Raw genomic sequence first — 24,884 nt, 5'->3', positions numbered from 1 at the left:
CTCAAAATGGCTGACAGCACTTTCTCCCACAGACTGGTACATCTTCGTTGCCGCGAGGCCGCGAGAGTATTACATTCATATTCATTTTTACTGCACATCTTAAAGTCTTGTTTATTTATTTTAGTCAAACAATTAATCCATTTTTGCATGCTTGTCTCTTCTGTTGTCTTTGCTCTCTGTGAAATGCCCTTGACATGCTGCCGTGACAAAATAATTTCCCAAATTGGGAACAATAGAGTACATCGATCTATCTATATCTATCTACAATAGTTTTGCTCAAATGTGTTCCGCAGGGCAAAATTTCCTTTAACAGAATCTTTGTTGTCATCTCATGTTTCTCATATTAAAATGAGTAAAAAGCCACAAAAGATAAAAGTAACAAGTGGAGCCATGACATTTTAAAGCTGGGTGAGTGGCCTCTACAGCTTTCTGCGTTGATTTGGGGCTTTACATTTCCAGGGTTTCCCTCAAAATGCACAGGCAGACACTGATTCTCCAGTTTATCACAGGCCAGAATCAGATGTTTGTTTTCCTGACTTACGTTCCTGATGACGCAGGTGCCTGACTCGATCCTCACTGTGACAAAAGTGAAATTCTGGTTGCTGATGCACATGTTCTTCTCGTAGATCTTCCCGCCTGCCTTCGTGCACACGGCCTTCACCCTGTCCAGCTCGTCAGGCTGAAGGAAAGACTGCGTGGGTCTGTCACAGCTGCCATTATTCCTGATGTAATTCTCCCATCCGGTCAGGTTGTCTACGCTGGGCCAACCAGCGCGAATGTGGTGCTTGACGAAGGTGTTGAAGCTGTTGTTCCACTGGGACGGCTGGCAGGGAGCGTCGTTTATGGCAAACGTTTGATGCCCCAGCAGGAGGGAGATGGCGAAAGGGAGAAAACCCCTGAGAGCAGCCATTACCCAGCAGACCTACGGAAGAACACAGCCTGTAAGGTCACAACAGCATGAACAAAGAAACATTACTTTACCCTCTACCACTCAGTCAACTTACCTTTTCTGATTCTGACTTATGTACGAGTGTGTCAAAGAGCTGAGTTTGACAAAGTTCTTCTGTCTGTCTGTCTGTCGGTAGCAGGACTGTAGCAATCAGCTGCCTCACAGCTTTCCTACCTTGTGTTAACAGACGTGGAGGCTCATGTGAGATAGGAGTGACCTGAAAGCTCCAGTTGTGTGAGAGCTTTCTTCTGTACTTCAGTTGCGGTTCCACATTTCCCTTCCTTGTGTTGTGTCACCAGCGGGAGTGGCCTAAACTACACTCTATTCTCTAACATTAAAGATTTCTTAAGAACAATTTAAAGTTTAAAGGGATAGTTCACTTGAAAATGTACATTTACTCTTTCTACTCACCACTAAACCAATGGAGGGGGGGGGGGGGGGATGAAGTGTTTGAGTCCACAAAACAATTTAGCAGTATCAGGGGTCAACAGTGTTTTAGCAAAGGCGACCAAACAAACCACGTTGGAAATGACTGTAGACAATTTCTTCTGAATTCACTTTATTAATATTCCGCACACATATATAATAAAAAAAAAATCCCTTTGGTATGGAAATGTGATTGATTCCCTTTAATACACACTACTCATGCAGTCGGTCATCGCAAATCCTGAAACTAAATGAAACGCCACTGCAGCATCAATCCTCTAAAATATATCACTTAAATATAGTTCATTAACAACTTACAGATACACAGGCACAAGCATGTTATAGTATTGAATATAAAATAAGTAACAAATAGATGTATAAAAAAAATCCTGTAAAAAAAATGGTTTACATATTGATTGTTTAAAACCTTAAATTCTTCAAATTTAATTTCAGTACTTGTTATGGTTTTGCTCAAATGCCATAAATAGAAACTCTGTTGTTGTTTCATGTTCCTCAAACTAAAAGAGGAACTATTGGAGCCATTACATTATAAAGCTGCCTGCGTGGCATTTACTCTAAGGGGCCTGGCAGCTTTCTGCGTTGTTATTGGGCCTTTGATTTCCAGGGTTTCCCTCAAAATGCACAGGCAGACACTGATTCCCCAGCCTATCACAGGCCAGAATCAGATGTTTGTTTTCCCGGCTTATGCTCCTGATGCTGCAGGTGCCTTCCTTGATCCTCACTGTGAAAAAAGTGAAAGGCTGGTTGCTGATGCACAGGTTCCTCATGTACGTCTTCCCGCCTGCATCCGTGCACACGGCCTTCACCCTGTCCAGCTCCTCTCGACGAAGGAAAGACTGCGTGGGTCTGTCACAGTCGCCGTTATTCCTGATGTACCTTTCCCAATCGTTTCGGTCTCGAGTGTTGGGCAACCCGGCGCGAATGTGGCGCTTGACGGAGGTGTTGAAGCCGTTGTTCCACTTGGACTTCTGGCAGGGAGCGTCATTTTGGGCGAACATCTGATGCCCCAGCAGGAGGCTGATGGCGAGAGGGAGAAAAACCCTGAGAGCAGCCATTACCCAGCAGACCTAGGGAGGAACACAGCCTGTAAGGTCACAACAGCACGAATAAAGAAACATTACTTTACCCTCTACCACTCAGTCAACTTACTTTTTCTGATTCTGAGTTATATACGAGTGTGTCAAAGAGCTGAGTTTGACAAAATTCTTCTGTCTGTCTGTCTCTGTCTGTCTCTGTCTGTAGCAGGACTGTAGCATACAGCTGTCTCACAGCTTCCCTACCTTATGTTAACAGACGTGGAGGCTCATGTGAGATAGGAGTGACCTGAAAGCTCCAGTTGTTTGAGAACTTTCTTCTGTACTTCAGATGCAGTTCCACATTTCACTTCCTCGTGTTGTGTCACCAGCGGGAGTGGCCTAAATTATATTTATTCTCAAGTTTTTTAAGGACAGTTTAAAGGGGAAGTTCACTGAAAAATTAACATTTACTCTATCTACTCACCACTAGACCCATGGAAGGGGGGGGGGGGTGAAGTGTTTGAGTTCACAAAACACTTTAGAAGTCTCAGTAGTAAACAGGGTTTCAGCAAAGGCGAAACAAACCACGTTGGAAATGACTGTAGACAAATTCTTGTGAATTCTCTTTATTAATATACTACACACATATATAATCAAATACATCCCTTTGGTATGGAAATGTGATTGATTCCCTTTAATACACACTACGCATGCAGTCGGTCATCCCAAATCCTAAAACTAAAACTGAATTGAATGCCACTGGAGCATCAATCCTCTAAAACATATCACTAAAAGATAGTTCATGCACAACTTACAGATACACAGGTACAAGCATGTTATAGCATGAAATATAATACAGTAACAAATACATTTATAAAAAAGTCCTGTCAAAAAAAATGGTTTACATATTGGTTGTTTAAAATCTTTAAATTCTTCAAATTTAATTTCAGTACTTGTAATAGTTTTGGCCCAAATGCCCCGAATAGAAACTCTGTTGTCGTCTCATGTTCCTCAAATTTAAAGAGGAACTATTGGAGCCCTGACATTTTAAAGCTGCGTGTGTGGTCTCTACTCTAAGGGGCCTGGCAGCTTTCTGCGCATTTATGGGGCCCTCGATTTTGAGGGTTTCTCTCAAAATGCACAGGCAGACACTCATCCGCCAGTGTATTACAGCCCAGAATCAGAGATTTGTTTTCCTTAGATACACTCCAGATGTTGCAGGTGCCTATCTCGCTTGTCACAGTGAAAAAAGTGAAAGGCTGGTTGCTGATGCACAGGTTATTATTGTACATCTTCTTGCCTGCATCCCTGCACACAGCCTTCACCTTGTCTAGATCTTTACGAAGAAGGAAAGACTGAATAGGTCTTTTACAGTTGCCTTTATTCTTGATGTACTCCTTCCATTTGTTCAGGTCGTCTGCGCTGGGCAACTCATCGCTAATGTGGCGCTCTTCGAAGGTGTTGAATTCGTTGTTCCGCTTGGACTTCTGGCAGGGAGCGTCATTTTGGGCGAACGTCTGATGCCCCAGCAGGAGGCAGATGGCGAGAGGGAGAAAAACCCTGAGAGCAGCCATTACCCAGCAGACCTAGGGAGGAACACAGCCTGTAAGGTCACAACAGCATGAACCAATTAACTTTACTTTACCCTCTACCACTCAGTCAACTTACCTTTTCTGATTCTGAGTTATGTACGAGTGTATCAAAGAGCTGAGTTTGACAAAGTTCTTCTGTCTATGTCTGTCTCTCTGTAGCAGTGACCTGACAGCTCCCCTTGTGTGAGAGCTTTCTTTTGTCAGTCAGATGCAGTTCCACATTTTACTTCCTTGAAGTGTATCAGCAGCGGGAGTGGCCTAAACTACACTCTATTCTCTACCATTTCAAATTTTTTAGAACAATTAAAAGTTTAAAGGGATAGTTCACCGAAAAAAGAAAATTGTACTCATCATCTACTCACCACTATCCCAATGGAGGAGTGGGTGAAGTGCTTGGGTCCACAAAACACTGTAGGAGTCTCAGGGGTAAGCAATGTTTCAGCCAAGGCGACCTCTTCTTCAGACGTAATAAAACAACAGAAACAAGAATACATGCCTCCATACTGCTTGTGTCGTGTCATCCAGGTGTCCGCAAGCCCCGACATTCATATTCGGATCAAAACGGCCTCATTTTCACCTAGTTTTTGGGCTAAAGGTCAACTACTGGAAGTGGCGATGCTAGCGGACGTAGCCACACCAACGCACACATCGCAGGAACCCTTGGCCGAGAGGGTGTGTGGTTTTCCGTTGTGACTGTGCGAACATTAACAGGCCTCCGAGGAGAATAAGAATGTCGGGGCTTGCAGACACTTGGATGACACCACACGAGCAACATGGAGGCATTTTATGTTTTTTTGTGTTGTCTTTTTTACATCTGAGGAAATGGTTCCATTTAAATCAATTAAACCGGAATTGGCTGCAACAATGTTTACCCCTGAAACTCCAGCAGTGCTCTGTGGACTCAACACGTCGCCCACCCCTCCATCAGCATAGTGGTGAGTAGATAATGAGTGAATTTTAGTTTTTTGGTGAACTATCCCTTTAAGTTCACCAGATAACCTTAAAAGGCAGAAAGGTGAGCAATGAACCTACCAAAGGATGAACTGGACAAAAGGTGAAAGCAAAGAAGCAGGTGCAACACGTTTGTGGGAACTTCTACAGCTGTGGTGGGAGGAACTTTCCAAACCAGGTTTCATCTTCATCATAGAAAGACGTCTGGTGTGTCTTCAGCTGCTGAATTAATCCAAACTTTAGATAAGATGTAGTTCAATAAGAAAATTATGTGTTTCTTTTTTTAAATCTTTACCATCTATTTGCTTTATAGTGAGTAAGTAATTTATCGCTCAAAATGTCACACTCCAAAATGTGTCCAGTCCGCACACACAGTTAACACTTTCTTTTTTCCTCTGGAATTGAGTGGAAGCGTCGGGTTTCTACCACTAGAGGCAAGAAGATACCACATCTCAGGTGAGCACACATGGACCTCTGATCTCTGGTCAGGTTCAGAGTGACCCATGCTCTGGATGGTAAATAAACATCTTCAGACTGTACATTCTCAGTTTGGGTTTTAATTCTTTAATAATATTGTTTTAATTTGACAAACACTACATGATAATTTTGACCTCTTAATAAAGTAAACTGAGACTTGATGCTCGAAGATTGGAAAAACTGAGGTGTTCTAAAACTTTGGATTTTTTCACATTGTCATGTCATGTGCCTGTTAGTCGAGTGAAGTTACTACAATGATCTGTTTCACACTTAAAATAAATCACGTTGGAAATGATAGTCGACAAATTCAAATTCTTCTTAATTCACTTTATAAATATACCACAAACATATAATAAAATACAATCCCTTTGGTGTGGAAATTGGTGGTTTAAAACCTTAAATTCTTCAAATTGAATTTCATTACTTGTAATAGCTTTGCTCAAATGCCCTAAATAGAAACTCTGTTGTTGTCTCATGTTCCTCAAACTAAAAGAGGAACTATTGGAGCCATGACATTTTATAGCTGCCTGCGTAGCCTCTACTCTAAGGGGCCTGGCAGCTTTTGGCGTTGTTGTCAGGGCTTTTATTTTCACGGTTTCCCTGAAAATGCACAGGCAGACACAGATTCACCAGCTTATCACAGGCCAGAATCAGGTGTTTTTTTTCACGAATTACCTTCAAGATTTTGCAGGTAACTTCCTGGATGATCACTGTATAAAAAGTGAAAATCTGGTTGCTGATGCACATGTTCTTCTCATAGATCTTCCCGCCTTCCTTCGTGCACACGGCCTTCACCTTGTCCAGCATGTCAAGACCAAGGAAAGACTGCCTGGTTCTGCTACAGTTGTTGTCTTTCTTGATGAGCTCATTCCATTTTTCCTTCTGGAGAGAGTTGGGCAACTTATTGAGAATGTGACGATATTTGAAGGTGTTGAAGGCGTTGTTCCACTTGGACTTCTGGCAGGGAGCGTCATTTTGGGCGAACGTCTGATGCCCCAGCAGGAGGCAGATGGCGAAAGGGAGAAAAACCCTGAGAGCAGCCATTACCCAGCAGACCTAGGGAGGAACACAGCCTGTAAGGTCACAACAGCATGAACAAAGAAACTTTACTTTACCCTCTACCGCTCAGTCAACTTACTTAGTTATGTCCCAATGTGTCAAAGAGCTGAGTTTGACAAAGTTCTTCTATCTGTCTGTAGCAGGACTGTAGCAGTGACCTGAAAGCTCCCCTTGTGTGAGAGATTTCTTTTGTCCGTTAGATGCAGTTCCACATTTTACTTCCTTGAAGTGTATCAGCAGAGGGAGTGGCCTAATCTACACTCTATTCTCTACCATTTCAAATTTTTTAGAACAATTAAAAGTTTAAAGGGATAGTTCACAGAAAAATGAAAATGTACTCATCTACTCACCACTATCCCAATGGAGGAGTGGATGAAGGTTTAAGGTCCACAAAACACTGTAGGAGTCACAGGGATAAACAATGATTCAGCCAATGTGACCTCTTATTCAGAGGTAATAAAACAACAGAAACAAGAATACATGCCTCCATACTGCTTGTGTCGTGTCATCCAGGTGTCCGCAAGCCCCGACATTCATATTCAAATCAAAACGGCCTCATTTTCACCATGTTTTGGGCCTAAAGGTCAACTACTGGAAGTGGCGATGCTAGCGGACGTAGCCACACCAGCGCACACATCGCAGGAGCCCTTGGCCGAGAGGGTGTGTGGTTTTCCGTTGTGATTGTGCGAACATTAACAGGCCTCCGAGGAGAATAAGAATGTCGGGGCTTGCAGACACTTGGATGACACCACACGAGCAACATGGAGGCATTTTATGTTTTTTTGTGTTGTCTTTTTTACATCTGAGGAAATGGTTCCATTTAAATCAATTAAACCGGAATTGGCTGCAACAATGTTTACCCCTGAAACTCCAGCAGTGCTCTGTGGACTCAACACGTCGCCCACCCCTCTATCAGCATAGTGGTGAGTAGATAATGAGTGAATTTTAGTTTTTTCGTGAATTATCCCTTTAAGTTCACTAGATAACCTTAAAAGGCAGAAAGGTGAGCAATGAACCTACCAAAGGATGAACTGGACAAAAAGGTGAAAGCAAAGAAGCAGGTGCAACACGTTTGTGGGAACTTCTACAGCTGTGGTGGGAGGAACTTTCCAAACCAGGTTTCATCTTCATTATAGAAAGACGTCTGGTGTGTCTTCAGCTGCTGAATTAATCCAAACTTTAGATAAGATGTAGTTCAATAAGACAATTATGTGTTTCTTTTTTAAATCTTTACCATCTATTTGCTTTTTAGGGAGTAAGTAATTTATCGCTAAAAATGTCACACTCCAAAATGTGTCCAGTCCGCACACACAGTTAACACTTTCTTTTTTCCTCTGGAATTTAGTGGAAGCGTCGGGTTTCTACCACCAGAGGCAAGATACCACATCTCAGGTGAGCACAGATGGATTACTGATCTCTGGTCAGGTTCAGAGTGACACATGCTCTGGATGGTAAATACAGTGCCTTGCATAAGTATTCACCCCCCTTGGACTTTTTCCCATTATGTACTGTCACTAATTGGAATTCATATAAACTTTAAATAAACTTTTTCCCGTTTGATCAACAAAACATGCATAGTACTTTGGAGGTGCAATATAAATTTTATTGTGACACAAACAATAATGAGAACAAAAAAGTTGACATCTGTTGGGTGCATAAGTATTCACCCCCCTGTGTCAATACTTGGTAGAACCCCCTTTCGCTGCAATTACAGCTGCAAGTCTTTTGGGGTATGTCTCTACCAGCTTTGCACATCTAGAGATGGAAAGGTTTGTCCATTCTTCTTGGCAAAAAAGATGAAGCTCAGTCAGATTGGATGGAGACCGTCTGTGAACCGCAATCTTCAAGTCTTGCCATAGATTCTCTATTGGATTGAGGTCTGGGCTTTGACTGGGCCATTTTAAGACATTAACATTCTTTAATCCAAACCATTCCTTTGTAGCTCTGGCTGTATGTTTAGGGTCATTGTCCTGCTGGAAGATGAACCTCCGCCCCAGTCTCAAGTCTTTTGCAGACTGCATCAGATTTTCTTCAAGGATTTCCCTGTATTTGGCTCCATCCATCTTTCCCTCTATTCTGACCAGTTTCCCTGTACCTGCTGAAGAGAAGCATCCCCACAGCATGATGCTACCACCACCATGTTTCACTGTTGGGATGGTGTGCTCAGGGTGATGGGCAGTGTTGGGTTTTCGCCACACATAGCGTTTTGCATTGAGGCCAAAAAGTTCAATTTTGGTCTCATCTGACCAGAGCACCTTCTTCCACATGTTTGCTGTGTCTCCCACATGGCTTCTGGCAAACTCCAAACGGGATTTTTTATGGATCCCTTTCAACAATGGCTTTCTTCTTGCCACTCTTCCATAAAGGCCAGATTTGTGGAGTAGACGACTAATAGTTGTCCTGTGGACAGATTCTCCCACCTCAGCTGTGGATCTCTGCAACTCCTCCAGAGTAACCATGGGCCTCCTGGTTGCTTCTCTGATTAATTTTCTCCTTGTCCGACTCTTCAGTTTGGGTGGACGGCCTCCTCTTGGTAGGTTTGCGGTTGTGCCATATTCTTTCCATTTTCTTATGATGGATTTTATGGTGCTCAGAGAGATGTTCAAAGCTCTGGATATTTTTTTATAACCTAACCCTGCTTCATATTTCTCCACAACTTTATCCCTGACCTGTTTGGTGAGCTCCTTGGTCTTCATGATGCTGTTTGTTCAGTAATGATCTCCAACAAACTCTGAGTCCGTCACAGAACAGGTGTATTTATACTGAGATTAAATTGCAGACAGGTGGACCCTATTTACTAATTATGTGACTTGCAAATGTGACTTGTGAATGCAATTGGTCGCACCAGATCTTTGTTAGGGGTTTCACAGTAAAGGGGGTGAATACATATGCACTCAACACTTTTCAGATTTTTATTTGTAAATAATTGTGAAATCCATGTAATATTTCCCCCCACTTCCAAATGATGCACTATTTTGTGTTGGTCCATTACATAAACTCACGATGAAATAAATTTTAATCTGTGGTTATACCATGACAAAATGTAGAAAAGTCCAAAGGGGGTGAATACTTATGCAAGGCACTGTAACCATCATCAGACTGTACATTCTCAGTTTGGGTTTTAATTCTTGAATAATGTTTTAATTTGACAAACACTACATGATAATGCTGACCTCTTAATAAAGTAAACTGAGACTTTGATGCTCGAAGATTTGAAAAATTGAGGTGTTCTAAAACTTTTGATGTTTTCATTTTGTCATATCGTGTGCCTGTTAATCGAGTGAAGATCCTACTATGTATCTGTTTCACACCTAAAATAAAACACAGTGGAAATGATTGTAGACAGATTCAAATTCTTCTAAATTCACTTTATTAAATATACCGCACACATATATAATAATGTACAATCCCTTTGGTGTGGAAATGTGATTGATTCCCTTTTTAATACACACAACGCATGCAGTCGGTCATGATCACAAATCGCAATCCTAAAATGTAACACTACTGGCGCAACTATCCTCGAAAACATATCACCAAAAAGATGGATGACACACAAATTACAGATACACAAGCATGAGTATGAAATATAATACAAGTTATAAAAAATACAACTAGAAAATACTTTTTTTAATGCTGTTTTAAAACCTCAACGTCTTTCAATTTAATTGCAGTACTTATAGTTTTGCTCAAATGTCCCTTAATAAAATCGTTATTGTCCCCTCATGTTTCCCCTATTAAAATAAGTAAAAAGCCAGAAATGATAAGAGGAACAAGAGGAGCAATGACACTTTAAAGCTGGGTGAGTGGCCTCTACTCTCAGGGTCCTGGCAGCTTCCTGAGTTGTACTGGGGCTTTACATTTCCAGGGTTTCCCTCAAAATGCACAGGCAGACACTGATTCTCCAGCTCTTCACAGGCCAGAATCAGATGTTTACTTTCCTCACGTATATTCCTGATGCCGCAGGTGCCTTGCTGGCTCCTCACTGTAACAAAAGTGAAAGGCTTGTTGCTGATGCACAGGTTCTCCTTGAACGTCTTCCCGCCTGCCTTCGTGCACACAGCCTTCACCCTGTCAAGATCTGCAGGATGAAGGAAAGACTGCGTGGGTCTGTCACAGCCGCCGTTATTCTTAATGTACCTCTCCCATTCGTTCTGGTCGAGAGTGTTGGGCAACCCGGCGCGGATGTGGCGCTTGACGAAGGTGTTGAAGCCGTTGTTCCTGTTGGACTTCTGGCAGGGAGCGTCATTCTTGGCAAACGTCTGATGCCCCAGCAGGAGGCAGATGGCGAGAGGGAGAAACCCCCTGAGAGCAGCCATTACCCAGCAGACCTAGGGAGGAACACAGCCTGTAAGGTCACAACAGCATGAACAAAGAAACTTTACTTTACCCTCTTCCACTCAGTCAACTTACTTTTTCTGATTCTGAGTTATGTACGAGTGTGTCAAAGAGCTGAGTCTGTCTGTCTCTGTCTGTCTGTCTGTCTGTCTGTAGCAGGACTGTAGCAATCAGCTGCCCTACAGCTTCCCTACCTTATGTTAACAGGCCTGGAGAATCACGTGAGCTACGAGTGACCTGAAACCTCCAGTTGTGTCATTTGTGTGAGAGTCTCCTTCTGTCTGTCAGTGGCGGTCCAACATTTCACTTCCTTGTGTTGTGTCAGCAGTGGGAGTGGCCTAGACTGCATGTGTTTTGCATTATATAAGTCTGTCCACAGGGCTGTGCTTTAGAGCAGCCATCACTGTGAAAGATGATCCAGTTACAGCTATAAATACTCAGTGTAGTTCAGTCAGCTATATTTAGATTAGCAGTGTCTGTGTGCTGCCTTAAACCAAGATGATTGTACGTCTTTCTCAGACGGCATCTTATATTCTATCTAATGTTTTAATGTCTACATCAGGATGTAGAAAATCACTCTTTACTCTTCTCTTCTGTCCCAACAACATGTAGATAATTTAAAAGTAAATGGCACCATAATTGTAAACAATAAATAAGGAGCGTAAATCAATGAAGTGAAATATTTGGAAAAACTTAGATTTGATTGGAAATGACAGAGATCCTGAGTAAATGAAGCACCAGTGGTATACTGGTCTTTTGGTTCGATGCTGTCAATGTCTATTATTTAGCTTTTAGATAAGTCCTTGTTTCATAATGTCAATTTTTGTGTTGACATCTGAAGACCATGTTGGAAATTAAAAAAAGTTCCACTTTTCATTCATTCTGTTGTTTTTTTTGCTTATTCATAAATAAAAATCAATCAATCTAAGAACTTTTTGGGTTTGAAGGATTTATACCCATGTTCATATCTAATGAAGAATACAACTGCGTACCAAAAAGACAGCAATCATATCAAATCAAACAAACCCTAATTCTAATGGCAGATATAACCACCACGATCAGCAGACAAAAATAGTGAGTAGGCATCTGTTTGTAGGAGGAAAAAGAAAAAAAAGTGCTTTCAGAAGTAAAATATAGGTTCAACTTCCCTTTTTCTCGTTTCATATTTCCCTGTTTAGCTCACACATCACTTACCAGATGGCTCAGTGTACAGCTGTGACATGCTGATGTGCAGATCTCATTATGAAGCTGATTGAAGTCTGAGTTCTGCTGCTTCAGGACCAAACCTGGCTGAGAATAGATCACCATAGTAGAATTTGGATGACGGTAATGAAACCGATGCTTATGTTTTATGTTCAACATGTAAATATCAAGTGACGCAGTGATGAAATATATAGTGCAACATGTTACCATTGTTTGAAAGGTACTGAGTTCCGGCTTTGGACCTTTGCACAGCATAAGTATAAATAACAACAATTAGAACGTATCAGTTCCTTTAAAGCTGCAATACATGGTCTAATTGGCCACTAGGGGGCAGTGGCACAAACTGTACACATTATGTTACAAACCTCTCTTTTAAAGTTGTATTTAAATGATATTTTGAGTCGTTTTTGGGCTGTTGAACAAACTAAAAACAACATGTGATTATTATCTTTATTATCACATTATCACCCTCTGCAGTTGAGTTGGAAAAATTGCGTATTTTGGGGAAAGTTGCATTGCAAGAGGCGATGTTTATGTAATCTGATCAAGATAATGTCAATCAAGCACATGAAAAAAGTTCAAACTGAGTTTGACCTTCAAGTATTTTAATGTGGCGAGTTATATACAACAAAACAAACAAAAATCAGACGAAGATGATATATGGCTCCAAAAGTCTTTTTCTGACAGATAAACGCATATACACAAATATAACTCATCACACATTCACAAAATAATCCGATTTGAATTCAGAGTCAATATGTTTGGACAGAACCCGTATTTACAAATCCAGACACTTTGAGACAAATTTTTGTTAATCTTCAAGTCTCTGGGGCAAAAAATCATAATAACGTAACATTAATGATTAATTAAATGAAAAACTAGTCTATTTCAGTTCATACAGTACAGTGTGCTTGTGTTTCGAGGCAGAATGAACCAGATGAGATGACAAACGTGAATAAAAATGTATTTTACAAAGTATTTACATGAATCACGTCATGCACCACAGGCATTTTAACTCCGAGCCAGCAAACTGACTTATTTACACTAAGTGCGTCTTGTGCAAACTAAAGAAATGTCTGATACCATACCTCCCAACATCTCTGAATTTGGAAGGAAATAATAATACTGACACCATTTAAGCAGGTGATTTGTCCTGTGTTCACTTTACATCCTTCCCTCGTTGTTTGTAAACCGTTTTTTCCTGCTGAGCTGTGGCGAATGAGAACATGTTTGCTTTCTGTCCCCTGGGATCAGCGATGGCTTAACCGTTGAGAGGGGAGTCGAGTGTTTGAGCGTCTGATCGAGGCCTGAAGTGGACTGTGTGCGGTCAGCTAGGGCTCAGTCTGAAGAGACGGCGAGGGCTCTTCTGTCTTTCTTGCCCCAGAGGTCGAGTTCAGAGCCACGTCTTGTTTTTTCTCATTTGCTTTCTCTGGCTCCTTAGCCCTGAAATTTGAAATGAAACGGTAATTTATTTCTGAGTCATGCCATGAGATGTAAAGCTGGCCCGACAGTAGACTTGTTAGTGCTGGAGTAGTTTGTTATGGCCTTCGACTGAGAAACTGAAAACCTTATAAAATATCAACTGCTGGGGCACGATAAGACAATTAAAAGCAAGAAGGGTTTAAGAACTCAGAGAATAAGATAACATATGTGGTATGACCTGGTAAAACACAACAATGTAACTTTTACTGAACAACAGCGCCCTCCGCAGTCAAATGTCCATGTCAGTGTAACGTCATACTAATTTTGAAGTTGCTGTTTTAAGGTTTAAAAAAAGATGTTGCTTAGTGTTGCTTTAATTTTGTTAAAATATTATAGTGAGTCAGGTTAGAATAAACCTGAGTGGGTCACACTGGATCAATCAAGACAATAGAGTGTGGTAGAAAGCCTCTAAAGCACCAGGTTTAAAAACTGAGGATAAAAGGACAAAAGGATTAATAACAATTGTTGATGGTTAAAAGTTTAAAACACACGAAACACTGTGAGGTAACAAGTCAGTTAATTTATCTAAAGAGATTTCCCAGAGCCTGTGGAATTTCTTTAGACACTAATTCTCTAACAGGGGTGTTAGGGTCTAACCTAAGAGGATGAGACACTGTAAATGGATGGTTAAAGCTAAGAGATGTGTTTGAGAATCTAACTGTGTCAAAGTTAAAGTTTTAGGGTCAGAGGTCATAAATCTGAAAGGTGACCTTGGAGTGGGAGCAGGCCGGTTACTGGGCAGGACGTCCCAGCTAGAGGTAGAGCTGTCAGAAAATCAAAAGACAGAGTCACATGACCAAAACAGAGACAAAATCCCAGAGTTCAAATTTCAAAGTGGCAATGTGCAACAACTTCAAAACTCCAGTCCCTCCCCCTGGTCCACTGTCATCAGATAGAGGGATTGGAAATGATTCTTTTAAAGTAATTGCACTTGGCTGATTGACATAATGAAAGCCAGTGGTTCCCAAAGTGAGAGGTAAGGGCCCCTGGAAGGCTCCTTAACAAGGTTTTAGGGAACGAGGTTCTAATGTGACTGAAATCACTGGAGAAAACAGTTGTGATGAGAGGTTTGATTCTCCCTGTCATAAATCAACTCTATACAACAACATATCCAATCATTTAAATCTGATTCATGTTCTTAGGAGGAATGACTTAGACTTTGAGCTGAAATGAATATGGGGACTTTGGGAACCCTTGGTCAAAGCAGGGGAAAAGGTTAAATAACTTACTGTTTGGACACGGGGGCAAACGCACCACAGACTTTCATTGGTATGTGGTGAGTAGTTGTGAGAGAAAGTAATTACAGAATATTGGGAAACAGCCATGACATTGCAGCAAAGGTAAGTAGATCAGATTATCCTTAGCGCTAATCTTTTAACTTTTGTGTAGAAATCTTACATCAGGATTTCACATTTTGAGACATTTTCATGACCCCAACAAAACCGATTTGGCTTCCCGCGATGATTCATCAATGATTCTCCATATAATGTTGTACGGAGATGATGTTTGAATAACTTTCCTCAGTGAGTTATGACAAAATAAAGGTGTGTATCGGTCAGATCAGACTTAGCTTTAAGTTAATTGATGTTTCATTGGCTTGCAATAGCTTAGACTAAGATCAAAAATAAATATTAGAACTATACAGATTTTTTAAGTGAATATAATTCGTCTTATTTATTTTACTACACATATTATCTATATGTAAAAACACGAAAAACATTTTTGATGAAAGGTTGAAAGATGAGTGACAAATTGAATTGGAGGCCTCGTATACAAATATTAAAAACAAAAGAGAACCTGTCAGTGCTCTTTGCTGGACAAACTATGTTATGGCCAAACTGTTTCTTTATTACCTAATACACACAATATCTGTTTGAATTTCATGTGATAAACACACCAGTACCAATATATCAGCCAGGTTTGTATCAGTTGGACTCAACAAAATGTCTCAAATGTCCCTGTAGAGCATTACGGTAAAATACAATAGTATTTCCCTGCAGATATATAACTCAATTACAAATTTGCCTATGTGCATTATTAGTTTATTAAAGCATTGATCCAAGATCTGCGCATAAGAATATCTCTCAAGCACAAAAAGAGCAGCAGAGTCAGTGCATGCTGAGCGTTTCTGTCAGTACTGAGGTCAAGTAGGCCACCTGTTTACCACGACTGTTTCATGGTGGAGGAGAGTAAAAAATCTGCCGAGAGACGGGAGAGAGAGGATGAGAAGAGACGGGAGCTTTCCACTGGGACATTTTCCCACAGCCGACCGGTGGAGAGTGTCTGCTGTTGCCACCGGTGGAGGAGAGGTCTAATGAAAGCAGGGCCACCGATCGCTTCTTACCGTATTGTCTTCACGATGAAGCGAACGATAACAGCCAGACCCACACAGCCGCACATCACCCCTATCACGATGGCTGTGACTTCACCTGCGCAGGACAACACAAGGAAGCAAGAGAGCTTCAAACACAACACAGGAATCATAGCAATTAAAGAAGGGACATGATAATCAGTAGGGCTGGAGAACATGGCCGAATTACCTCAAGATAAATACTTTGTTACCGGTCAATATTGAGAATTATTCAGATGATGTCACGTTATTATCATTTTTTAAATGTGATGAAAACTTTACTTTTTTCCATCTGAGCATTGTGTCAATATAATTTGGACCTGGCTGTTGATTAAGAAAATTATATCATGATAATTATTGATAAGTTTTTTTCCACAGCCCTTGTTAACACCAGAGAAACATTTTGATTTTAGCCGGAGGAGGTGATGTGGTCTTACCGGGGGACAGCTCCTTCCCTGATTCTACAACAGAGAAGACACAGACCAAATCATTTAAAAATCCCAGTGGATGTTTATTTTTCTCACAGTGATTTGTGCGTTCGGCTGATTGAAGTCTGTTTGTGTGTGGTCGGCCTCGCTGCCTGTGACCGCTATGCTGACATCACAGGTCTTCCACTTCAGTCGCTCACCACAATGTCCACTTCACACAGATTCTTTGCCCTTTGTTTTTGTCTGCCACTCTCTCTCCCTCGTTCACCTCTTTGTCTCTCTCTCCTCTCCCCCGTTATAACAATGCCGTCAGTGTTTCGTTTGCGACAATCCTTTTCTCTAATCAGCTGGCAAACAAACACTGCAACCCCTCCTTTACTCTTCCACCCCTTCCCACTATTCCTCTCTCTCTCTCTCTCTCTCTCTCTCTCTCTCTCTCTCTCGCTCTCTCTCTCTCTCTCTGCCGCCTTCCCAAGGCCCTCTCAGACAAAGTCACCGGTAATCCTTACTATTTCCCACATGCTTTCTCCGCATTCCACGTTTCACTCTCTGCGTGGATTGTGCTAATTGCTAGCTTTGCTCTGCATGGCCACTCTCCGTCTAATTGTTGTGGTTGGCATTGTAAGCAGCAGGCCGCCTGCACAATCTAACAGTGTGGAAATGCCTTCGGGGGGCACCGGAGTTCAAAGCAGATTGGCTTTGACCTTTTGCGCCATCACATTTGTGCAGTTTGAAGGGATAAACTCCAGGAATATACTAATTATAAAGTACACCAATCAGCTTAGCAAATGTAGAGAGTGCTTATCTTTCATGGTAGCTGTAAACTTGGAAGAGTTGGTATGTCATTTTTTTTCTCCAGTCATAAATATCTGTGTATCTGTTGCCTGACCTGCAGAGAAGGAGGCGAAGACGACCCTGTGGTTGAGCAGCTGCGTCGTGCGGTAGTTGTCCTGCAGCAGCATCCTGTCGGGATCTTTGGCTTTACTGGAATAAAGTATCGTCTCCATCTTCAGCAGCTGGAGTGAATGGAGGAAAAGAGATGGAGTATTTGTTTGATTAGTTGTTAGCAACAATAACAATCAAGGACAAACATTGACTGGCAGTAAAGAGCAAGGTTAGTTGTGGGGTGTGTTACCGCTGCTTTGGATATGGGTACCAGGCTTTTGCAGCTTTATCGATGAATCAATAAATCAAATTGTATATGTATAGCCCATATTCACTAATATTCATCTCTGATAATATTATCAATCAATCAAATATCAATATCTACATTGCGTTAGACAAATGAAAGTGTTGCATCACAGTTTGGCTTTAACGAGATCCATAGGACGGAACATGTCATCAGTGGCCTTAAAGGGGACGTATTATGCCCATTTTACCACAGTTGATATGGTTCCTTGGGGTCTTAATGAAATATCTGTAACATATTTTGGTCAAAATACCACAAGGATCATTTAAAACAGCACCTTTTTACCCTGTCTAAAACAGCCCTCCTCAGACTGACCTGTTTTGAGTGCCCCGCCCCCCTCACCCCCGGTGAGCCTGGCTGTGAGAGCCCCAGCTCCCCAGTGCAGCCCCTCAGTGGGAGCATTGGGAGCAGTGGGAGCTTGGGCTGGCGCAGCATCCTTCCACACTGTTGAGTCAACGTTTAGAGGTGTCCCGGGGGTCCCTTGTTTATGCGGCCACTTAAATGTCGGACGGGTAGCAGCAGTGAGCTAACGCTAGCCGGGCTCAACCGGCCCGTTTAGCTCGCGAGCTAAAACTAGCCGGCTAGCGTTAGCTCGCTCGTCCAAGGCTATGTAGCGAGACTCCCTACATGGGCATGGTGTGACTATGACGCACTCTAGCGTATCGTTTCTGACATAGAGGAACCACAACAAATCGCGGGAGTTGTTTTTTTCCAGAGTTTTTGGGACGGTAGAAAAAAAAGGTGCTTGTTGAGTTGATGCAAGTAGGATCTGTACACTTCAGGTGTCCCGGCCTCACCTGTGCTTTAGAGACCTGAACCCTCTCGTGAAACACCGACCAGATCACGCTCTGATAGCAGGGCGGCGTCGTGAGGGAGCCATTGTAGCGGTAGTAGCGTTTCAGATCCTTCGGGAGCAGGGACTGGACGTCAAAGGCTGGGATGGAAGCTTTCTGGTCTGACAGTGGACGAAGGGAGGAGAAAGAAGAGTAAGTGGGTTATTTTGGCCTCAAACCAGAAGGTTTTGTTTCCCCCTACATTTTGTATCACATTGCTTAACAAGGCTTTTAATAGATTCCTCAGGGAATAATTCATGGATCTTGATGAAAAAAAGCTGCTGCATATGGAGAACTGATATTTATGAGTGTGTGCAATTTGGTGTGAATCCAAATAAAAATCTGGATCTAGTAGATAGGGGGGGGGGGGGGGGGGGGGGGGGGGCTTCTTTTGGCGCGGATTCTGACAAAGAAACAAATCCGGAAAATTTAATTTTCTCTAACATTGCGAGATAGGGCCATAGGCGCAGGTCCACTGGGTGCTATTGGAGCCAAATATCATCACATCCAGGAGGAAAGCAAATTCTATCGCTGTTCTTTTTATTTCTCTATAATTGTGTCATCAGTTTAGTAAAATTCAATTGCAACATGCTTTGTTTTATGCCCTCATCCCAAAACTTTTATTTTAAAAGCCATGTCTATGGTCAATAAATTGTGACTGGAGAACCCATTAACATCTGATTCAATCTATCAAAAAAAAAGGACAAACATTCAAAATCACTTGATTATAAATTAACGGTAAAGCCATGTTAAGCCAAACAAAAACATATAGTTTCATAAATTATATGTTTCATTTTTGTATCTTTTCATATTTCCTGTTTTTTACCTGCGTGCCTGATGCGACTCAGGTAGTTGAGGATGTTGTTGAATGCATCATTTGTCTCCTCACCTGTCTGGAAAAACATAACTCAGACTTGAATGTTTCATGAATTTTCTCGAAAATAATGACTTAATTTATCATTTCAGTTTTTTCCTCATTTGTAATTATTTATTACCACAATGAGAATGCCTAAAACCGCCAGGCCATCCCTCTGTGTCATGGCGGCAGACATGTTGGGGTAGAGCTCCGAGTTGTAGTGAACCACGTGAAGCTGGAGAGAGGACGAGCACAGTTAGTTGAGTGACTCTGAAGAAAAGGGGAAAGGGAGTGAGAGAGAGAGACTCGACCTCCCGACAGATGAGGGTTTAAAAAAAAGAGGAAAAGCAGAGGGAGAGAGTGAAAGAGGAAAAGGCTGCCTGCCAACTCGTTTTTTCTTTTGAGAGGACGACTGAAGAAAAATAAAGAGCGATGAGGAAAGACTGATGTGAACGAGAAAGCACTTAATTGTCTCGTTATGTAATAAGACCACTCATTGTTTTGTTTGTTTGTATCTGTCATTTCATCATTTGTTGTAGCATCCTTTCAGGCCTGTTTCCCTCCATCCATTCACCCCTGAGGAAACCACAGTGTTGTCGTTCCTGACTAGTGACAAATGGACAGAAACTGAAGACGGGGGAACCATCCCTCCTTCATACACTCTCTCCATCTTGTCCACTTCCATAAAAGGTTATTTAATTAACAATCTGAATCATTCTTGACTAATTAGAGATTTAACAGACAAATGATTATGAATCATCTGCAGCCAGCGACAGTCAGAGGCCGGAGGCATTGTGTTTAACACGTAATCTCCAGAATGTCTTGAGAGAATTTCTTCAAATTGGGTAGAAAACGCTCCCTGATTTGATTCTGGTGGTTAAAGGTCAAAGATCATGGTGATCTTGAGTTGTTGTGATATATCTGGAACAGCCATCGAGAATTCCGTTACATGTGTTGACTGAAACTGCACTGGTCGACAGAGGCATCCAACCCCAGTGCGATAAGTCTATACGAATTTCTCCACAGTTCCGACAGTAATGTCTTAGGTTTGCTTCTCTTTTCGGTCATTTGTTGAGGACACCTTTCCTCTGAGCTCAAACACATTTGCTGTGTTAAAGAGTATCATCACCAAATCACTTGACCTTGACTGTTCTTCATTCCTTGTGACTCAGATTGACGTTTTCTTTGTCTGACGTCTGTTGGACTCTGTGCACATGGCTGCATTCACAAGTACCTCTGCCTCTGCACTCAGTCCATTGATGGTGTGTTCACTGCCCCCGTGGCTCGGGCCGCCGCTGCCCCAGTGGAGGTGCAGCTGTACGGCTGTGAAGAGCCAGGGCAGCCCCCCAAGTCCCATCCACTCTGGCAGCTCAATCACAGCTGGAGAAGAGAAGAATGAAATAAAACCGATGACTTCTTCTAAGCTCTAAAAAACACCATGAAAGCATAGTACATTGTTCTTAAAAGTGGTTATGGTTATAGATATTTATCTTAATTATAACTTATCTCCTGAACGTATTAATGAGCAGTAAATAGTGCGCTGCCGGCTTGTGTTTGAGGAAGGTGCAGTATAATCAGATGGACCATAAAGCTGCTGGGGAAACCTGGCAGAGGGTCACATTGTGATTTGGAGACCAGCTGCTATAGTTACCTGTGTGTCCATTGTTGGACAGAGTGAAGGGCATGTTGCCGTGCTGACTGTAGCCCAGTGGGGTCAGAGGGATCAAACTGGGGTCATATTTAGTCTGGGTGGTAACTACATCCACAGGGGATTGAGATGTACCACCGCAGTCCGGGAAGTACTCGGACCACTCGGACTGACCCACCAAACCTTTGACGGGGAGAATAGACAGAGAGAGAATGATGTCACCCAATTACACAGCCTGCTGCGTCCAAGTCCTGCAGAGAAAAGCAGCTCCATTGATCAGACTCTAATTGTGCAGGGCAATAATCCCTCCATGTTCTCTTTAGGTTCACATTATCGTGGACGTGAATTGTACAATGAAAACAATAAACACTCATAATGCAGAATTATCCAGCATAACATTGACAGAAGAATATAGTATGAATTCTATGTTCAGATGTTTTTAAAGGATACAATTATTCCTGAAACAGCAACTTCAACATGTGTTTTTAAAAAAGCAAGTTACTTCACAATATTAATAGATTTTCCACTAAATAGTACTTGCATTGCCAGTAAGCAATATATAAAATGTTGTTTATTAACACTCCATAAGATCACACATGGAGGAGCATCACTAAACACACAGTACTGGATAGATCTTTGCTTGGTCCACCCACAGTTGAATTGTGTTGTTGTATCGAATGAACCTAAAATCTAAGTGACGTGTGCCACTCACAAAGAAATGCACACAGTTATGAGCTGTTGCCAGTGTTATGTCTTCTACTGCAATATATTAAAACCCTAACAATCTACAAGCCTCATTAGACAAAGAATAACATTAAGCAAAAAAAAAGCTGTTCAGCCATAACAACACATCCAGAATCAACAGAGGTTAAGCACAATACAATTAGGTGATAATCTATTTTTCTCTGAATTTGCCTGAGAAGTGATAATAAGAGCCGTCCTCTCTATGAATAGACCTATTATTCTTGAATGAAATGTCTCTTTCTTCATGCTACTGAAATTTATTTTTATTTACATATTAATACAAGTTTAAATTACAAATTGATTTATACTGTACCTCAGATTCTAGGATTTACAACTGAAATTGGCTGTATGATAAATTCTCTTTTTAATAGCAGGTTAAAAATAAAAAAATGTATTAAATTATTTTTTCTTAGTCATAACACAGACTGAACATTGACTTCAAATTGCAATTTTATATCGGTCTCCAATAAAGAACATCACATGGAGAAATGTAAAATGAGTTTGATGCACAAAATTCAGCATTTGAAATTATTAAACCAAACTGGTGTTCAAATAATAATAATTATAATGTCAGAAATGTAGAAGTAATGATTGTAGTAGCTAGTACAAAACATAAGTTGATAGCTGACCACATGCAACTAGGAATTTTCCACATTAATTAATTAAACACACTAGTATACATTCTTTCAGATATTGTATATTAGTACTTAATTCATCCTCGTACAACAGATGAACCTAAAGGACTTTAAGCAAGAGAGAATACTCTGACTGAGGCCTGGATACACAGAGTAAAAAAACAGAGAGTGGTCTCTTCAATTGCAGAATAAAAGACAGTTAGAAAGAACGAGTTTGAATGAAAAAGTGAGTGACACATGAGGGAAAGAATGTGAATTTAAATTGCAAAGGAATGCTTTAGAAAACAGGCACAAAAGGAAACGTGTCAGTCGTCCGTATAAACGGGTTTCAAATGATATATTCTACGCTTGCAGGTTTTGCCGACGCTAAAGTTGTTAAGGACAAATGCGTCTATGCAAAAAGTTGAAGAAAATGAAATAAATGTCGTCAAATATGGGGAATATGGCTCCATGTTTGTTAGCGATGGATCGTAGCTGCAACCCTTTCCTAAACCCAATGTCATCCACTTAAATACAGTGAAGTAGTATAGTAGTCCCCCCCTTCATGACTCACACAAACAAACAATACGAGGAGGGGTCTCTTCGTTGGTGATGTAAACACATACCACCTCTCCTCTCCCTGTGCCTGCAACCCCCATTTTGCACTTCTAACCCACCCTCTTCTCTCCACTCTCCAGAGCAAAGCCCCACACCATGATACGACTTCAAAAGTCGAGTCCCGCAGCCCTGCTATTGGTCGTCCTGGAGGTCTCCATGGTAACCGGAGGCCGAAAATTCTGACCCGATGCGCCTGCCCTAGCTCCCCTAGCACGCTGCCCCTGTGCAGAATACAGCCAGGAACAAAGACGCACACATATTCACTCACATTCAGAGCATAATGATGGAAAGACACACAGACTCTCCCGCCATTACTTGCCATTCTGCTGTGTCGCGTGACAAAATCTTGTGCACCACCAAACTGACTTTCCACCTCAGCTAGCAGCTCAGTGGCAGCCACGTCATTGATTGATGTGTCTCACAACATGCCTCACACACACACCCTGACTTACTCAAGCACTGTATGGACTGAGCATGGATTCAAGTCCCTTTCACTTAAACAAATGTTGACAATAGCCCAATTAAAATCATCTAAATTTAAGAGACGTAGCACACAACATGCAGGCTGCCAATGTGACACAGCACCACACACAACACGTGCAGCTGTATCTATTGTAACAACGCTTAAACAGACGATGTATAGATACAAGTGGGCTCCAGACACGGCCTTGGAGGTTTGCTATGCGTCCTGTATGCACTGTACATTGGTGTTGGGCTCCTGAATACACGCAGAGTGTGAGTGTGTGTGCCCCCATTCATTCACACAGTGTCATTGTCCACGGCAAAGGCAGCCAGTGTGCTTCCACAGAACAATAAACACACAGGTTTTTGTGCGCTGCAACAATACAGGCCACGATTTGGTATGCCCCTGCTTCATCCCGTCCCATCTCCCTCTCTCTGCCCATCGAGCTCTCCTCTCCCGCCTGCTTCATCCCTGCGTGCACCTGCCTCCCTCGGCCCCTGCAGCCTCTCGCTAAGCCCTCCTTCTGCCTTCTCCCTCCATGTGTCCCTCCAACCCTTCATCAGCTCGGTTTGACTGCTGTGCTCATGCCAGCTTGGTGAGCTGTAACTAATACGGAGGGAAGGGGAAGAGAAGGAGTGGGTGATACGAGGGGGAAATGGACAAATCCTATATATGTTGCACTCACTTTTGAGACAGTTATGTTTTTAGAGATATGGTTTTAACTTGTCAGGGTGAAAACACTGTGGATTGTTATTAATACTATTAAGTCACACGACATCTTCAGCAGCTGCTCATACAGTAAAACATTTATCACATGAATATTTCTCAATTATCTGTACTTATCACCTATTCATTACAAAAGTTTGGTCCCATGTCAGAAAATATATAATCATATGTTTAACTTTCTACATTTTGTGTCCATCTATCTACAACATATTATGCTGCTTTATATTTGTTCTATAAATTAACTTAAAGTTGAACTCACCAGTGTAGGTCCAGGTAATTTCCTCTGAAAAAGAATAAAAGAGACAAAAACTCCTAAAACTCCTTTTAGCCAATATTTGTATTCCTCTGGTTCACCACAGCTCGGAAGTATTTTATATTTCACCTAACTCCTTAAATATTTGAGTACATTCCTGAACCAACTGTTTACTCAGCCGTACAGTATTTGTCAAATCTAATTATGTCTGGACTTTTCAACTCTGCGGCTATACGACAGCTCTCACACTGAATCACTGAAACAAGCTACCACACTAATATCAAACCAAGCATGATGCTGATTATAATGTTAATAAAACCTTACCAGCAGCAGGGGCGGCAGTCCACTGGGAACACATCAGCATTAGAAAGATAAAAAGACCCAAAGAGTCCATGTTAGTCCTTCTTGTCCACAAACAGAAATGAATAAAAGAGGACAGAGAGAGATGAGGAGCAAGTCTGAGAGAGAGATAGACACAGAGAGAGAGAGAGAGAGAGAGAGAGAGAGAGAGAGAGAGAGAGAGAGAGAAGGTGGGGAGGGGGGTTAGCTGGGACCAGTGATCCCACCTGCCACAGCTCTGGGTAACAGCCACATTGTGGATGTTGCTGAATCAACGCTGGCACCAGAGCACGAGACAAACAGAGGGAGAGA

At 41.8% G+C, this 24,884-nt stretch overlaps 2 protein-coding genes across 5 annotated transcripts; both read right to left on the bottom strand.

The window, feature by feature from the left end:
• Positions 1–1,491: 1,491 nt before the first annotated feature.
• LOC128449027 (uncharacterized) lies at positions 1,492–6,729 on the bottom strand. Of its 4 annotated transcripts, XR_008339843.1 has the most exons (5): positions 6,571–6,729; positions 6,108–6,488; positions 4,081–5,177; positions 2,546–3,998; positions 1,492–2,463 (listed from the first exon to the last, which is right to left on the bottom strand). XR_008339843.1 is itself a non-coding variant. In XM_053431984.1 (4 exons), the coding sequence occupies exons 2-3, from the start codon at positions 6,474–6,476 to the stop codon at positions 3,486–3,488; spliced, it is 882 nt and encodes a 293-aa protein (XP_053287959.1). In that variant the 5' UTR covers positions 6,477–6,488; positions 6,571–6,729; the 3' UTR covers positions 1,492–2,463; positions 2,546–3,485. The 4 variants fall into 4 exon arrangements, 3 of the variants coding, with proteins under 3 accessions (XP_053287959.1, XP_053287961.1, XP_053287960.1); XM_053431984.1 differs by lacking the exon at positions 4,081–5,177; XM_053431986.1 differs by lacking the exon at positions 4,081–5,177 and having other exon boundaries at positions 1,492–2,480; positions 2,677–3,998.
• A 6,631-nt stretch (positions 6,730–13,360) lies between these two features.
• ca14 (carbonic anhydrase XIV) lies at positions 13,361–24,633 on the bottom strand. Its single transcript, XM_053433256.1, has 13 exons — positions 24,558–24,633; positions 24,240–24,263; positions 20,819–20,998; positions 20,402–20,547; positions 19,307–19,402; positions 19,138–19,204; positions 18,276–18,433; positions 17,179–17,305; positions 16,299–16,322; positions 15,856–15,940; positions 15,668–15,709; positions 14,222–14,275; positions 13,361–13,472 (listed from the first exon to the last, which is right to left on the bottom strand). Exons 1-13 carry the CDS (start codon positions 24,625–24,627, stop codon positions 13,361–13,363), a joined length of 1,185 nt encoding a protein of 394 aa, XP_053289231.1. The 5' UTR covers positions 24,628–24,633.
• Between the last annotated feature and the right edge of the window lie 251 nt (positions 24,634–24,884).

The sequence above is a fragment of the Pleuronectes platessa genome, chromosome 10 (assembly GCF_947347685.1).
Source record: "Pleuronectes platessa chromosome 10, fPlePla1.1, whole genome shotgun sequence".
Taxonomy (NCBI): Eukaryota; Metazoa; Chordata; class Actinopteri; order Pleuronectiformes; family Pleuronectidae; genus Pleuronectes; species Pleuronectes platessa.
This window is presented reverse-complemented; position numbering and strand designations above follow the sequence as displayed.

What these genes read in the sequence shown, in the direction of transcription:
- LOC128449027 (XM_053431984.1), bottom strand. Translation starts at nt 6,476, where the DNA reads ATGGCTGCTCTCAGGGTTTTTCTCCCTTTCGCCATCTGCCTCCTGCTG. An exon ending in TTACCTGCAAAATCTTGAAG is followed by an intron (nt 3,999 to 6,107) that starts GTAATTCGTGAA and finishes GTTCCTCCCTAG; the next exon opens with GTCTGCTGGGTAATGGCTGC.
- ca14 (XM_053433256.1), bottom strand. Translation starts at nt 24,627, where the DNA reads ATGGACTCTTTGGGTCTTTTTATCTTTCTAATGCTGATGTGTTCCCAG. An exon ending in AATTACCTGGACCTACACTG is followed by an intron (nt 20,999 to 24,239) that starts GTGAGTTCAACT and finishes TCCCCGTCAAAG; the next exon opens with GTTTGGTGGGTCAGTCCGAG. An exon ending in TTCATCGTGAAGACAATACG is followed by an intron (nt 15,710 to 15,855) that starts GTAAGAAGCGAT and finishes GTCTCTCGGCAG; the next exon opens with ATTTTTTACTCTCCTCCACC.